Here is a 15,999-nt window from a genome sequence, read left to right on the forward strand (position 1 = left end):
TTTACGTAATAAAAAACCAATCAAAAAGCTCGTATCATTGTTGTATGGTTGAAAAAATGGCAGCACCCTATGAAACACGTGTGTTGTTTGCGACAGAATCAAAATACCAAAGATGAACATGTGTGTGAGTCATTTGTTTATTAGTAAGTTCGGACACCAGTTTTTGTGTTTCATGCAGAAGTTCTGCAATGTCCAATTTTGTAATGAGATAACAGTATATCTTTTAATTATTTAATTTGTGAAACATAAACCACACACAGTACTTTCTAATCTGTTTGGAGAGCAACGTCTCCAAGACGTTCATTTAGCTGGTATAAAACATCTAATTGATTAAATATATAGTAATATAACTTCGCTAGGAGTTGATGTTGACAGGCATGACATGCCTGATGCCTCATTATACAAATGTAGGTCACTATACTATCGCTTCAGGTCAGTTTTGTTGACATATCAAAGCTGCGTTTTCATTGGTCGCCTGAACCTAGCCGCATCCAATCAGAATTTGAAAGCAAAAACACCTGCTCTGAAGTGAGATATGCCAAGGGTAGTAGAAAGAGAATCGGTCCTAATACCCGTGGCTAGCGAAGTTGAGTACAGTTATGCTAGAAGTATTCTGATTATAATTAGCAATACACTCAGTCTATAACGTAGACTCGAGCCCACCTTAATTAGAGTGATTTTGGATATATATACCCATATTGATATTTCCTGATAATGGTAAAGCTAATTTGCGTACAGCAACTTAAAGTTTTATTTTTATATTCAATTTACGAAAAAAAGTAATCTTTATGGGCCTATCCAATAACATTCTATATCACCAAAATATTGTGAGATATATCAATTCATTTTTGCAAACTAATCCATCGCGATATTCAAAATTAATAAAACAAATTACAGCACATGTACTTTCGTGCGTTTGCCAAAGTTTCCCAAGGGAGGTAACGCGAATGGAAATTATCACTCATAGATATTATATATATGTGTATCTAATATCTGACGTAATTGGTAGATTATGCGTTTGTCAGTTAATCAACCTATATAGCTAGTATTATGTATTTGCATTTTTTTTATTTGAAATTATTCTTACCAAGGACGTAGTCTTTGCGGGCCTGGGTGTTAGATATAGTGTATAGACCCGCCAGAGGGTCCATAAACCGTTTTTAGAAGAATAAAAAATTGGTTAAAATCATATTCTACATGGTATATGAATAACAAGAAGGAAGAAAAGCTCCTGGAGACAAAAAAAGATCTAACCCACAGAGCTTTAGCGATTAAAACTCGTTTCTACTTGGTGAAAAGAGCGATAATTATTCTTTCAAAATAATTCTGTACAATTATGCAAAGTACCATTAAGACGATGAAGGCCCCGTTGCAACAAAAATGTCCTCAGTCGGATTTTGGAAATCGATGGATTCGCTTGTCTGTTTTCAAGAGTTGTCTCTCTTGTATCGCCTTTCAGACAATCATGTACCTGCAATGTAGCTACTTTCCATCAATTTCAGAGCAAATCATTGAAACGAAGGCGTCTCAAAAGAATGAAAAATAAAAGCACATGCACAAATGTAATATTTAAGTAATGGTCTTACAACAGTTTCTTTTTGCTTGTATGTTTGATTAGTTTGGGTTAATGTTATTTTGAATACACACTTGGGGTTAGAAAAGGCGGAATGGATCTCCCCAGACTGTGTGGGACGACGAAGTAGTCATTTCTACAGTTCACAACCTTGCCTATCATGTTTGTCTGACAATTCAAAGACGTGACATCAAACATCTTATTTTATAAACAAAACAATAACATAATATATCAAAACATTCAGAGGTTTTAATCATTCCGCGTCATTGATTGCTAATTAAGTAAACAATGACTTTATATGGTCTCATATAAACAATGATAATCAAATAAACAATGGCTTTATGACACTCTATGTAAACAATAGCTGATACAATATATAGCATGTACCCATTGTCTCTCGGTGGTATATAAACATGGATATTTTATGACTTTATTGTTATTTATCAAGCAAACTTGAACATGTCACCATTATACAGAGTAAACATTTCCGCTGCTTCATGTAGCCGACGACGTTAGATAATTGACAATAATCGGCCTTGAGAACAACACACCTGTTATATCGATATTAACCGACTTCTGAAATTTCAGTGAGAGAGAGGTCTGGCCTAGCCTTGTCATAAAAAGCAATTATGTCATCCAAATTAATCAAAATAATTAAGTTCGTAAATGTCGACAAAATAGATCTTCTCAAATTAGGATAATTACCTGTTTTTATCTAAAACTTTTAATTTGCTTCAATACAACTAAAAGAGAATTTTAATCGCAAATGAAGGCCACATATCTACGAGAATAGATTTATAAATAGGTCGTATTGATCCTTGGGTGATCATTTCAAGGCTAAAATATAAGTCTATCAGTTGTTTGGCTCCAATGGGTCGGACAACATATGCCTGTAGCCTTTGTGACATTTTTGGTTTTGTCGAAAATTGCTATTTTGTAGGTGAAGAACCATTCAAAACCCGAAGAAAAACAATTTTAATTCGGTCTCACTTTTGTACCCAAGATCTGGTTATATTAATTGCTCTACATTTGTTCATGTTTTATTTTGTAGATCTAAAAATAGACTTCGCGGAAGTGATTGAACGATAACCTGCTGTTGCTCCATGTAATGATTTATTACGTCATGCAAATTTCAGTCAATTAGATTTGAAGATTATATCAACACATTTTCGGAAGAAAATGAATTAAAGGATACCATAAAATGCCAGTTTTTTTTTTTTTTTTTACATTTTTCAAATCCTTACTGTTAGTTTCTGCTCTAGCCTAGCGCTCAGTATTTAAGGAAGTGGAACGACTGGTTTGATAGCTGTTATTATATAATATGAGACAGGGTGTCGTGTGTTGCTTTGTATCTTTGGCGACATGGTTCAGTAATATAACACTATAAATAGGACAAGAGTTCCACTATACAAGAAGACACAACATGGAATATACCACAGTATCCCAAAACACGCACCACGCACTACATACACGCAACACATGGGAGGCCGTCCTTACATGACCCTGGCTGTTGATAGGACGTCAATTTAATCAAACAAACAAACAAATGATCATTGAAGATACTCCAATGCTATCTCCGTCTCTAGTCATATGTCACTACACAGGCCTATAGAGACTTTAAAGTGACATAGTCAACCATAATGTGCCATTTTCTCAATTCTTTTGATGTACATCATACGACCAAACTACCTGATCATTTGTGGTCGCACACAGAGCCTTCAGTTTTGCTATGAAATATTCCAGGGGTGGATATAACGAGAGTGATAGTAACCTCTGGAATACCGAGGATGTTCAGAAACCAAGCTTTTTAATTTCTTGTCCACCCATTTTTACATTTCAACGCTGAGGTATTAGGTCAAACTCACACGGTTGACACATTATTTGTGACTAAAAAGGTTGTTCGGAGACTGAAACGATTTTTTATTTAACATTCTAAACGGCTGGATACAAAGATGACTAAAAGAGACCGCGTCACCTGCCGCAACTCCTCCCCAAACCCTACACGTCTGAATCGGAAACGCCCGTCGTTTATTTTCAACATGTTATCGTTTCTAAGAAGGAAACCAGTCACCGGTCGGTGCCAATCGGATCTCCTCGTCATTTACTACGAAACTTCGCAGTGGGCGAGGTGTTCAATTGCGGTCGGTGTGTAAATGTTATGGAAACGCGCAGTGTATATAAATATCAGTATGTGATGTTACTACATACAATGATATCGCAAGTGAAATAGCAAGTTTAATCCTTCATCTTAAAATGACATTTGTTCAAGCCCCATAATCTCTTATCGAACGTCTGACTTTACAGTAGGCGTTAGCGAAGGCTTAATGGATTAGTGTAAGTAAGAAAAATGTGTCCGTTTTATAGATGTTCTGTTCGTTTGATAGTCAAGGTTTTGTTGTAAATGCTGGTATAAGCATGGGTAGGTACTTTTGGGTTTGAGAATCAGATTCACTTTAATATATACACACAAATTTTAAGCTTTTTATATAAAAAAAAAACCATATCATTGTCATAAAGATATATATTATGTTTTGCGAACATTTACTTTGCGTACGTAAATATACTTGTAATGCTTCGGTAAACATATACTTTGAAGTTTTTTATCACCTTCCTTCTCTCCAACGGCTTCTCACTCCCCCTCAGGTGTCCCCTCACTTCTCCAAACCATCACCATTTTTCTCTCAAATTTCCAATTTTCTCACTCTCCAACACCTCTCCCTCTCCAATCTCCCTCTTCTCTCACTCATCAATCTCCCTCTTCTCTCACTCACCAATCTTCCTCTTCTCTCACTCACTAACCTCCCTCTTCTCTCACTTACCAATCTCCCACTTCTCCCACTCACTAATGTCCCTCTTCTCTCACTCACAAATTTCCCTCTTCTCTCACTCACAAATCTCCCACTCACCAATCTCCCTCTTCTCTCACTCACCAATCTTCCTCTTCTCTCACTCACTAACCTCCCTCTTCTCTCACTTACCAATCTCCCACTTCTCCCACTCACTAATGTCCCTCTTCTCTCACTCACAAATTTCCCTCTTCTCTCACTCACCAATTTCCCTCTTCTCTCACTCACAAATCTCCCTTTTCTCTCACTCACCAATCTCCCTCTTCTTTCACTCACCAATCTCCCTCTTCTCTCACTCACAAATTCTCTCACTCATCAATCTCCCTCTTCTCTCACTCACAAATTTCCCTCTTCTCTCACTCACCAATTTCCCTCTTCTCTCACTCACCAATCTCGCTCTTCTCTCACTCACCAATCTCGCTCTTCTCTCACTCACAAATCTCCCTCTTCTCTCACTCACAAATCTCCCTCTTCTCTCATTCATCAATCTCCCTCTTCTCTCACTCACAAATCTCCCTCTTCTATCACTCACAAATCTACCTCTTCTATCACTCACAAATCTACCTCTTCTCTCACTCACAAATCTCCCTCTTCTATCACTCACCAATTTCCCTCTTCTCTCACTCACCAATCTCATTTTTCTCTCACTCACCAATCTCCCTCTTCTCTCACTCACCAATCTCCCTCTTCTCTCACTCACAAATTCTCTCACTCACAAATTCTCTCACTCATCAATCTCCCTCTTCTCTCACTCACAAATCTCCCTCTTCTCTCACTCACAAATCTCCCTCTTCTCTCACTCACAAACCTCCCTCTTCTCTCACTCACCAATCTCCCTCTTCTCTCACTCACCAATCTCCCTCTTCTCTCACTCACAAATTCTCTCACTCATCAATCTCCCTCTTCTCTCACTCACAAATCTCCCTCTTCTCTCACTCACAAATCTCCCTCTTCTCTCACTAACAGACCTCCCTCTTCTCTCACTCACCAATCTCCCTCTTCTCTCACTCACCAATCTCCCTCTTCTATCACTCACAAATCTCCCACTCACCAATCTCCCTCTTCTCTCACTCACCAAACATCCTCTTCTCTCACTCACTAATCTTCCTCTTCTCTCCCTCACTAACCTCCCTCTTCTCTCACTTACCAATCTCCCTCTTCTCCCACTCACCAATCTCGCTCTTCTCTCACTCACCAAACTCCCTCTTCTCTCACTCACTAATCTCCCTCTTCTCTCACTTACCAATCTCCCTCTTCTCTCACTCACCAATCTCGCTCTTCTCTCACTCACCAAACTCCCTCTTCTCTCACTCACTAACCTCCCTCTTCTCTCACTCACCAATTTCCCTCTTCTCTCACTCACCAATCTCGCTCTTCTCTCACTCACCAATCTCGCTCTTCTCTCACTCACAAATCTCCCTCTTCTATCACTCACCAATCTCCCTCTTCTCTCACTCATCAATCTCCCTCTTCTCTCACTCACAAATCTCCCTCTTCTATCACTCACAAATCTACCTCTTCTATTACTCACAAATCTACCTCTTCTCTCACTCACAAATCTCCCTCTTCTATCACTCACCAATTTCCCTTTCTCTCACTCACCAATCTCATTTTTCTCTCACTCACCAATCTCCCTCTTCTCTCACTCACCAATCTCCCTCTTCTCTCACTCACAAATTCTCTCACTCATCAATCTCCCTCTTCTCTCACTCACAAATCTCCCTCTTCTCTCACTCACAAATCTCCCTCTTCTCTCACTCACAAACCTCCCTCTTCTCTCACTCACCAATCTCCCTCTTCTCTCACTCACCAATCTCCCTCTTCTATCACTCACAAATCTCCCACTCACCAATCTCCCTCTTCTCTCACTCACCAAACATCCTCTTCTCTCACTCACTAATCTTCCTCTTCTCTCCCTCACTAACCTCCCTCTTCTCTCACTTACCAATCTCCCTCTTCTCCCACTCACCAATCTCGCTCTTCTCTCACTCACCAAACTCCCTCTTCTCTCCCTCACTAACCTCCCTCTTCTCTCACTTACCAATCTCCCTCTTCTCTCACTCACCAATCTCGCTCTTCTCTCACTCACCAAACTCCCTCTTCTCTCACTCACTAATCTCGCTCTTCTCTCACTCACCAATCTCGCTCTTCTCTCACTCACCAAACTCCCTCTTCTCTCCCTCACTAACCTCCCTCTTCTCTCACTTACCAATCTCGCTCTTCTCTCACTCACCAATCTCCCTCTTCTCTCACTCACCAATCTCCCTCTTCTCCCACTCACTAATGTCCCTCTTCTCTCACTCACCAAACTCCCTCTTCTCTCACTCACTAATCTCGCTCTTCTCTCACCCACCAATCTCGCTCTTCTCTCACTCACCAAACTCCCTCTTCTCTCCCTCACTAACCTCCCTCTTCTCTCACTTACCAATCTCGCTCTTCTCTCACTCACCAATCTCCTTCTTCTCTCACTCACCAATCTCCCTCTTCTCTCACTCACCAAACTCCCTCTTCTCTTACTCACTAATCTCGCTCTTCTCTCACTCACCAATCTCGCTCTTATATCACTCACTAATCTCATTTTTCTCTCACACACCAATCTCCCTCTTCTCCCTTCTGTGTGCTTGTCATCATATTCTCCTATATAAACCATATTTAACACGGGGAATTGTGGAAACTTGTTCCCTACAACTATTGCACACTGAGAAATCACTGAAATATTTTGATGTGCCTTCGCTACAAGTATAAAGCATACCTGTCACAGGGGATTGTATTTCTACATCATAACGTACAGTTATATGATCCCCAAAGCATACCTGTCACAGGGGATTGTATTTCTACATCATAACGTACAGTTATATGATCCCCAAAGCATACCTGTCACAGGGGATTGTATTTCTACATCATAACGTACAGTTATATGATCCCCAAAGCATACCTGTCACAGGGGATTGTATTTCTACATCATAACGTACAGTTATATGATCCCCAAAGCATACCTGTCACAGGGGATTGTATTTCTACATCATAACGTACAGTTATATGATCCCCAAAGCATACCTGTCACAGGGGATTGTATTTCTACATCATAACGTACAGTTATATGATCCCATGTTAATACCACTTCTGTAAAATCGAGCAGTCACGTAAAAACATTATCGCATTAACATTTAAATCTAAGACAATTACATGAAAGTGATTAATTTAAAAACACTTGCGATTTATACAGCATTTCTCAAGAGGTCCTGGTGGCCGAGTAATTAAAGGCCCACTACCTTTCCGAAACAAAGTTTCTTAAAAACAATTATAACATAAGAAAGTATATATCAATGCCCTAAGATGATGTTGCAACACCAAACAAATACAAGATTCCCAGCGTAAATTATATAAACAGTGAAGATTCATTTCGCTGTTTTCCCATCTGACACACAATGATAGTCAACTAACGTGTGGTAATTCGGACGACGGCGGGAAACATAAAACGACCCTCGTTATAAAAAGTAACGTTTGATTTATTTTAAACAAATAGCTCAGAAGATGATTAGTGTAGTAGTAACGGTAAGTTAATGACTTTTACGTCTCTATAAAATTAACAATCTAGTTTCACATTCCAATGTTAAAAAATAAAAGCGGTTTCAGAAACGAATTGAGCATTTAAATCCAATTATACAATTAGGGTTCAGTTCCATAAATGTTCATATCGCCGCACTAGTATCCTGGTAATTAATATTTCTTACAACCACCAATGTCCTGATCATATTTATTATGATTTAAAACACGAACAGGATACACTCTACGTGTGTATCAATATCGATTTACAACCAGCCTTCTTCAAGACGTTTTAAAGGTCAATCTTATGATTATTTCCATGCTGTCTGATCCAGTCCGCATTAACTTCAAGGCCCTAGCTCTATAAATACTTTTGAAAATGTGTACAGGTGTTTTTGCAAATTGTTACAACAACGACATGTGCGTTATTTAGTAACATAATGCTTGTTTAAATCGGAAAGATGTAGTAGAGAAAGAGTCATTATTGCGTCTTCTACACTGACCATATCCCCATCTCAAAGTGGTAAGGTAAAATAAACCCGGTAATTTTTCGCCGAGTACTCCGGCTTCACTCGACCCGTTAATTGAGTTATTAATCTCATATGTTGTTGGTAATTGTATTCCGGCCAGACAATTCATTACTGGCCAGTATCAAATGATTGTTTGTAATATCAATTTTCTCGACAATTGATGCCGTTCACAAATTAAATATAAGCTCATATATCATTTCTAGACTACCTAATCAAACGCGCCCGGCAGCATAGCTGCCTAAACTGAAATACATTTTCCGCTCCAACAGTAGCTAGAATGAATCTCGTTTATATCAATTGTCAAATCAACACAGTTATAATTAGTTATTTTTAACCATACAGTAATAAATTGAGTCAGAAATGAAGACATTAAAATGGACTTACCTGTCATTTCGTTAACACGGATATAATCCACACGACTATTAGTAAAATGTTTGTACATGTATCGATTTGTTGTGTAAAGACCCGTGTCCCTAAAGACCCGTGTCCCTACAATTAACCTGTCATGTCTCAAGATAACGATTACACGCAACACATAAAGTCATTTACAGGTTTTGTCCATATCAGGAATGGAGACGCTATTTTAATATGTCTCACCACTTCTCACACGACAATTTAATTGAAAAGTTCGATGTGAAGATTATCATTCGAGTTGCCTCCCTTTAACTGGAGATGTAGTAAGAGGTTTTTTCAAGCAAAAGTGTCGGAACACGTTTACCTCTTACTTATATATGTACGTCTGCTTAAAACACAACATACAAAGCTTAATGATGCTTTTCTTGTGGTAGGATGCCTATTATCTAATCTGACTGTATATCATATAGATCTAAGAATATATACACGTACATGTTCTGTTCATGTATCATAATAATAATATCAGACTGATACATATCTAATTATCATTAATTAAGATTTTACATATCTAGTACAGTATATGTCCGTTGCATGCATTTGTCGAGATACAGATTTCTATTCTCATTATAATAAATATAAAGTATTAATTAGATATATATCGATTTTGGCGATCAAGCAGATGTTCCCTAATTATATAAATGTATTTTATTAGATTAATACATTTATATCATCCCTATATATTACACATTTATATTTTCTACACGTGTCTTGTATGAGTGAATATTTGTTTACACATATGTCAGCTTACATGTTTCTGACAATTAAGTCACAACTCAAATTGATATTATTGTACGATTATTTTACACTGTTGTTGTCCCGAAAGAGACATATACGTGTACGTAGAGATAACAATTATTGGTAAGATGTTCAGTGAATATACAAACCTAAAGATACTTTATTATTTCTTATGTATTCAGATTAATTTCCAAGATTTCAATGCTTCTTTCTTCTTTGGGTGTTAGTACAGTTGCAGATGAAACTCATTTCCTTGAATGGTAAAATTCATAACGTGTGTGATTTAATGTTCCCTTTTTAGTTCAAAATAAATGAAAATTGCTTTTTGTTACTGGTAAATACAGTGTTCAAGGATCTCTTTGACAAAGTTTTCACATTGCTGGAATACGGACAGTGCAAAAAATAATCCAACAACTGCCTCGCACTGATAATTGACAAGGCCCATTTTCACTAATATTTAAGGTTAAGGAATTCCTTGTCTTAAAATTCTCCTTTGAAAAGCATTACAGATTTTAAGGAAAGCTCCTGAATTTAAGATTTTTCCTTAACTTTTATAATGCTTTTCTATGGAGAATTTAAGTTATGGTATTCCTCAAAGTTAAGGAAGGATCGTGAAACTGGGCCAAGTTTGGCAAGTAGGTCACGTGACGGACGCCAACCCAGTTGACTTTAATTAGGCGACTAAACATATCTAAATAACATGTTACAAACTATAGACGACCGTATGTCAGAATTTTTTATCTTTCATTAAACGTATCAGAGTAATTGCCAACACTGATATCAACCTGGTCTAATCCGTGTAAACATCGTCAAATTCCGTCAATTTCCCAAACTGCGAGCACCCCGTGTCCAAAATCTCATTGGCATATACATATGTATATGCAATGATATGCGGTTGCGGGGTTAATATTTCACGAGTGCAGTATCTGAAATATTGGTCTCTTCTTTTTTACACTATAAAGGAAAGGTACACCAAACGTTTTAGGTTCTTAGAATTCTGGACTTCGTCTATTATTTTAATGAGACGATAATCACTAACGAGTTCCCATTTGTTCACTGTCTGATGTTTAAACTGTTGTTGGGTATATTAAGCTTGCTAACCTAGTTAACTTAGAACCAGGAAGTTTTTACGGAAATTTTTCAAGCTTGACTTGATAAATGTTGATAATATCTTACTTTTTAAATTTCCAAGCGTGGGTGATCCGGATATAATATACCAAATATACATACATGATTGCCGTAACGAATTTGTTGATTTCCATCGAGAAAGTGTGTTTTTAAAGTGTATGTTATATTTTTTTGTAAACGAGAATATTTTTTGTTTAACTTTGTAATCATTTTCATTAATTTCATTATCAGGTATGTATTGCTAGGTGCGTGTCCTGGGAGACTGCGGTATATTTGTGTTGTGTTTCTTCTTGTATAGTGGAACACTTGCTCTTTTTATAGTGCTATAACACTGAAGCATGCCGTCTAAGATACCAAGCAACGCACCCCACCCGGTCACATTATACTGACAACGGGCGAACCAGTCGTCCCACTCCCTGTATGCTGAGCGCAAAACAGGGGGTATTGAAAAACATCAAGAGGTAAAATATGGTGGCTGCTTTTTGCCATTTTACTAAAAGAGCAAAAAAGGAGGGAGGGGGGAGAAGGGGGGGCTACGTGAAAATGGCAGAAATCAGCTATCATACTACATGTAAACAGATGAATACAGCTGGCCACAAAGCCTTGAAGCGTTCGTTTAAAACGGCGACCCAAATCTCACCCGAGTAGAGCTAATATATTGAATATTGATTTTACATGGTATGTACACAATGCATTCTCTACATGTAATCATAAGTAATATCATTACAAACTTGTTATTTTTCTATAGAACCTGGGACCAATTGCCAATTAGCTCAAGTAATTTCCAATCTTATACAAGCAATATGTAACTATGTTTGTATTATAAATTCCATTTGGGTAATTTTGTATGTAACAAGATTACAAAAGTACATGTACATACAATTATAATTTGTCACTCAAACAGTGGCTAATCAAAATAACCGAGGGATCACCACTGCGTTTGATTACTAGCGACAGGAAGGCGGAATTGCAATATTTCCCATGGTGCTTTGCAGTCTTCGCATGAAATGAATGTTGGGACCGCAATGAACCCCGGGAGAGATTTGTTGAATTGGTCGACTACCGAAAACGCTTCTGGGCTTCTTGCAAATCGAAAGTGCAATAGCTGGAATTATTAAGGTGTTTTCAGTCAAATGAAATGCTGTACGCAGATAATTGCTCCGACTTTTTTCTTCCCCAGTCAAATCTTAAATAAAGTTCACGTGACCTTCCACATTTTTTCAGTTGTAGATAAACAATTAAATAATCTAACACGATACGTGACAGTGTTCGCTTCCAGTATTAATTTAATTGTAACAATCGGTAACCTTCGGTATTTTCCGTACACGAAAAAATATTGCAGGTTCCCGATTGACAAAGGTAACTGGAATTTAACCTTGTATTGTTGTTCATATGTATATTGTTATTTTCCTTCAATTGCCATTTTGTGAACCGATTAAAAAATGTGTCGAAAAGGTACAAATATGCATATTAGTTTGAAATAATGTCATTTCATTTTCTTGCCATCTGCAATGACATGATTAACTAATCCAGGTCTGTAATATGACTCTTTAAGATCAAACTTTCTGAGCGGAAGAAAGTTGTTAAGTCAACTGAATAGCAAACTAATCAATACACATTGACAACAAATTAAATCTACATAAAAATGATCGATATATATATCTGTACAGAATGAATGGTAGGATGGATGTAAAGATAGCCATTTAAATGCTGATATTTGTGATTGTTTTAAAGAAGAATATTCACACGTAACCATAGTAACAGTTACATCATGAAGAAATCGTTACTTTCAGGCTCCGGAAGTTGACAGATGATACATAATACAAGTACCGGAAGTAAACACCTCGATAAATCATTCAGGCAATCGCAGAAGTGCTGGAAGTTCTCATGGTTTCGCCCAAAGCTGTATTGTGTCATAAAAACATTTTGCAGCTATTATATTTAGCTCTTGGCAATGTGACGTACATATTTATTGCAAATAATACCGTTAAGCCGAATATGAATCAAAGTAAATGGTTGGAGCAAACGAACGAAGTCTAAAGTCGGTAAAAAATGGTGTTGATATCTCAGTATAATTTCTTATGAATTATTGGATAAAAATTCTCTTCAAAATCGCCCTGCATGCGAAGAAATTTATTTATATTATAGGAATCATAAAACGTCCTGCAGGCCAGCTATGTCCGTGTTGACATTTCTTCACAGCCTCACTTTTCAAAGAGTTAGGCGAATTTTTCTTTACAAATGTGCTAAAACACGGGTCTTTTCTATAATTCTAATGGTCAAAACTGGGCAACGTAAGCAGACCTTAACCGTCGTTTTGATATGTATGGACTTTTGGAAGACCAATAATCACTTTAATCAAAATGTGAACCATTCGTCTATAAATACCCTGATTATTTAATGTCGTTAGTATTCGAATTGTTATGAAAAGGTGTTTCACACAAAGTGCTTTGAACAAATACTTTTTAACCAAAGAATTAATCCAAGTAGTAGATTTTGTTTGATTTCATCTGTGCTTGTATTACTTCATTATATTTTAGAGAAAACTGAAGACAATACCAAACAACCATTTGTTTCAAGTTTACTTCAAATCCGCATTCAAAATTTCTAGAAATGTTAATTACCGAGTCAGTTATCCGACACAGCAAAAGTCTTTGTATACTGTTTTTACTAGGCCTATTACTTTTTCATCTGTTTTCATTGACGATAATATATCGAAGGAGCACGTAAAAAAGCTAATTTAATTCATCTTCCGAAAAGAGATTTAGAAAAAGTTATCCAATTTCCCGTTCGAGTGAGTGCAGGCAGATCCGATTAACAAATGCAATGGCTTCTCTTTATTGACCGTCGTTTCTGAAGCGAACTGAAAACTAAGTATTGGCTGCCAATCCCTCTGCACAATCCATTCACTTGGTGTATGATGTTGTGAGCACTTTATGGATACAAAAACAAAAAATGCTAAAGCTTTACGTAAAATCTTCTTTCACAACAGGAGTCGATCGCGCCGGAGGTTGTGGAGACAAGATGTCCTTGAAGCCATCCTAAATACATCTAGCAATGATGCACTTGAAAATGATTACCATCGCTCCGATCTTTTTCTTCAGAGTTCGAAGATAAAATTTAAAAAATAAGATCCGCAGCTGTATTGACAAACAGACATATTTTTATGGCCAAAAGACGAAAATCAGGCAAAATGCAATTGAAGTTAACATGGTGTCATAAAGAACTCGATACGAGCAGGTGAATTGGAAATGAATGGTGTCTGTTGCAACGGATTCGATTGTTTATTCCTGAGGGCGATTCGTTTATTAGGACCATTTAAGGGCGGCCTCCAGTGCATGCGCCGTGTGTTGCTTATGTGAAGTGCGTGCTTGCTTTGGGAGCCTGCAGTATGTTTGTGTTATGACTCTTTGAAATGGAGGAATTGTTGCTCTTTTACAGAGCTATATGACTGACACATGCCAAGAGAAGTACAGAACAGCACACCCGCCCGGTCACATTATAGAGACCAACCAGTCGCCCTGCTCACTTTATACATATATACCAAGCGCCCACGGCCGAGACGTCATGCATAGTCTATAAAAGTGTTATATACTCCCTCTGCTTCATCTGATGTTAGTATAATGTGACCCGGTAGAATGTTTTGCTTGGTATCTTTGTCGGCATGCTTCAGTGACATAGCACTATAAAAACGACAAGAGTTCCTCCATAAAAGAAGACATATCATCAATGCACCATCGTCTCTCAAAACACGCACCTTGCACTTCACACATACAAGACACCACATCCACGGGAGGCCGCTTTCAAATTACCCTGGCTCTTAATAGGACATATACATACCAAATCAAATCGGAATATCACTATCGTCTACGCGAAGGTTTTTTTTTTTTTTTTTTTTGTCGGCGTCGTTTAAAAACTAGGTTTTTACTAATGTCGTTAGGGGCTAAAACGGCGGTTAAAGATTTGTTTTGACCTCATTGACCTTAATATAACATGTAACAAACTTGGTAGTCCTTTATCCCAGCATTCTAAATGCATTTTTTCTATTTTTTTGCCTCTTGCTTATTAACAAGCAGCCTTTTAAAGAGTTTAGCCTATCCGACCCCTCTGGCCTTTAATGGCGTCTTGTCAATAATTACAAATAGACACTAATATCTAGGTTTTGGCCTTTAGCATTCTTCTGGAGAGGGCCACATTTTATATGCACCTTTTGTGTGCATGTTTAAGATAGCAAGACTTCTACGCAATACATACTTTCTAGTACATTACCAATACGACGGTGATGCCATTGTCAAACTTTATGCCAGAATTAGCTAGACATCATTTACATATTGATATAAATCAGAAATTGCTAACAATGTGTCAGTATGCTGCATCAACCTTATATACATGCAGTTTTCCCGTTGGCGGAATCATCATTGATTGTGGCCACCAGAAGGAAGGTCTTTTATTGACAACTAAATGACTTTCTCGAAGTCTGGCTTCAAATGGAGCCGTGCAATGGCGTTATAATTGCACAGATATTCTCCGCTTTTATAACCCCCGAGGTCATTTTTCAGTTCATTATAACCTTCGCAGAACTCATAAAAGGGACAAAATTAGGCCTTATATCAATCGAAAATACATGCACACATTTATTAAGGTCGGGCCTATCAATCGTCAAAGAGATGCGTCCGTCGTCGTTTTATTTTCATTCAAACGACTTCTTGGCCATCTTCTCAAAATACTGAATGGCCATTGGTACTGATACATGTAGTGGTTTACCGCGAGAAAACCTTGATATACAATGTCACAAGGTCACAGGCGTAAAAAAGAACTAAACTCTTTAAACGATTTGTTGTCAATAACTATGAGGCCTAGAAATCTGATATTATGTCTGGGACGAAAGTGCTATCAAGATTGTTCAAATGAATGACAGAGGATGGCACACAACGACGAACGAATCACGATGACCGTTGGTCATCCTAACCTGAATTTTGTGCACGCGTACTTCCGATTGGCTTGTGACCTAATTTTGTCCTTCCCACATATTCAACGAAGGTTATACGGTTATGAACTGAAATAGTGACCTCATGGATAATAAAAGCTGAAAACATCCTTGCAATTATTACGCCATTGCTCTGCTGCATATAAAACCAGAGTTCGGGAAAGTAATTTACTCAATAAACGACCTGATTCCTTATGGTGACAATAATCGATGATGGTTCTGCCCATGCGAGAACTACAA

The 15,999-nt window shown here is 37.7% G+C and overlaps 2 protein-coding genes across 3 annotated transcripts in view; one reads left to right on the plus strand and one right to left on the minus strand.

The window, feature by feature from the left end:
* Positions 1-15,999, minus strand: part of LOC138324110 (synaptotagmin-15-like) — a 155,585-nt gene that overhangs the window by 93,835 nt on the left and 45,751 nt on the right. Inside the window, exon 1 of one of the 2 annotated variants that reach the window (XM_069269181.1) lies at positions 8,880-8,965. The exons of the other annotated variant lie outside the window; for it this stretch is intronic. Within the exon in view, the coding sequence (XP_069125282.1) occupies positions 8,880-8,937 (58 nt within the window). The 5' untranslated portion in view covers positions 8,938-8,965. Of the gene's footprint in view, positions 1-8,879; positions 8,966-15,999 lie in introns of those variants that run through there. 2 annotated transcript variants of the gene reach the window in all.
* The window catches only part of LOC138324112 (kinetochore protein Nuf2-B-like), a 237,268-nt gene that overhangs the window by 6,740 nt on the left and 214,529 nt on the right, over positions 1-15,999 (plus strand). The gene's annotated exons all lie outside the window — the stretch shown is intronic.

Source organism: Argopecten irradians, chromosome 5 (genome assembly GCF_041381155.1).
Source record: "Argopecten irradians isolate NY chromosome 5, Ai_NY, whole genome shotgun sequence".
Taxonomy (NCBI): domain Eukaryota; kingdom Metazoa; phylum Mollusca; class Bivalvia; order Pectinida; family Pectinidae; genus Argopecten; species Argopecten irradians.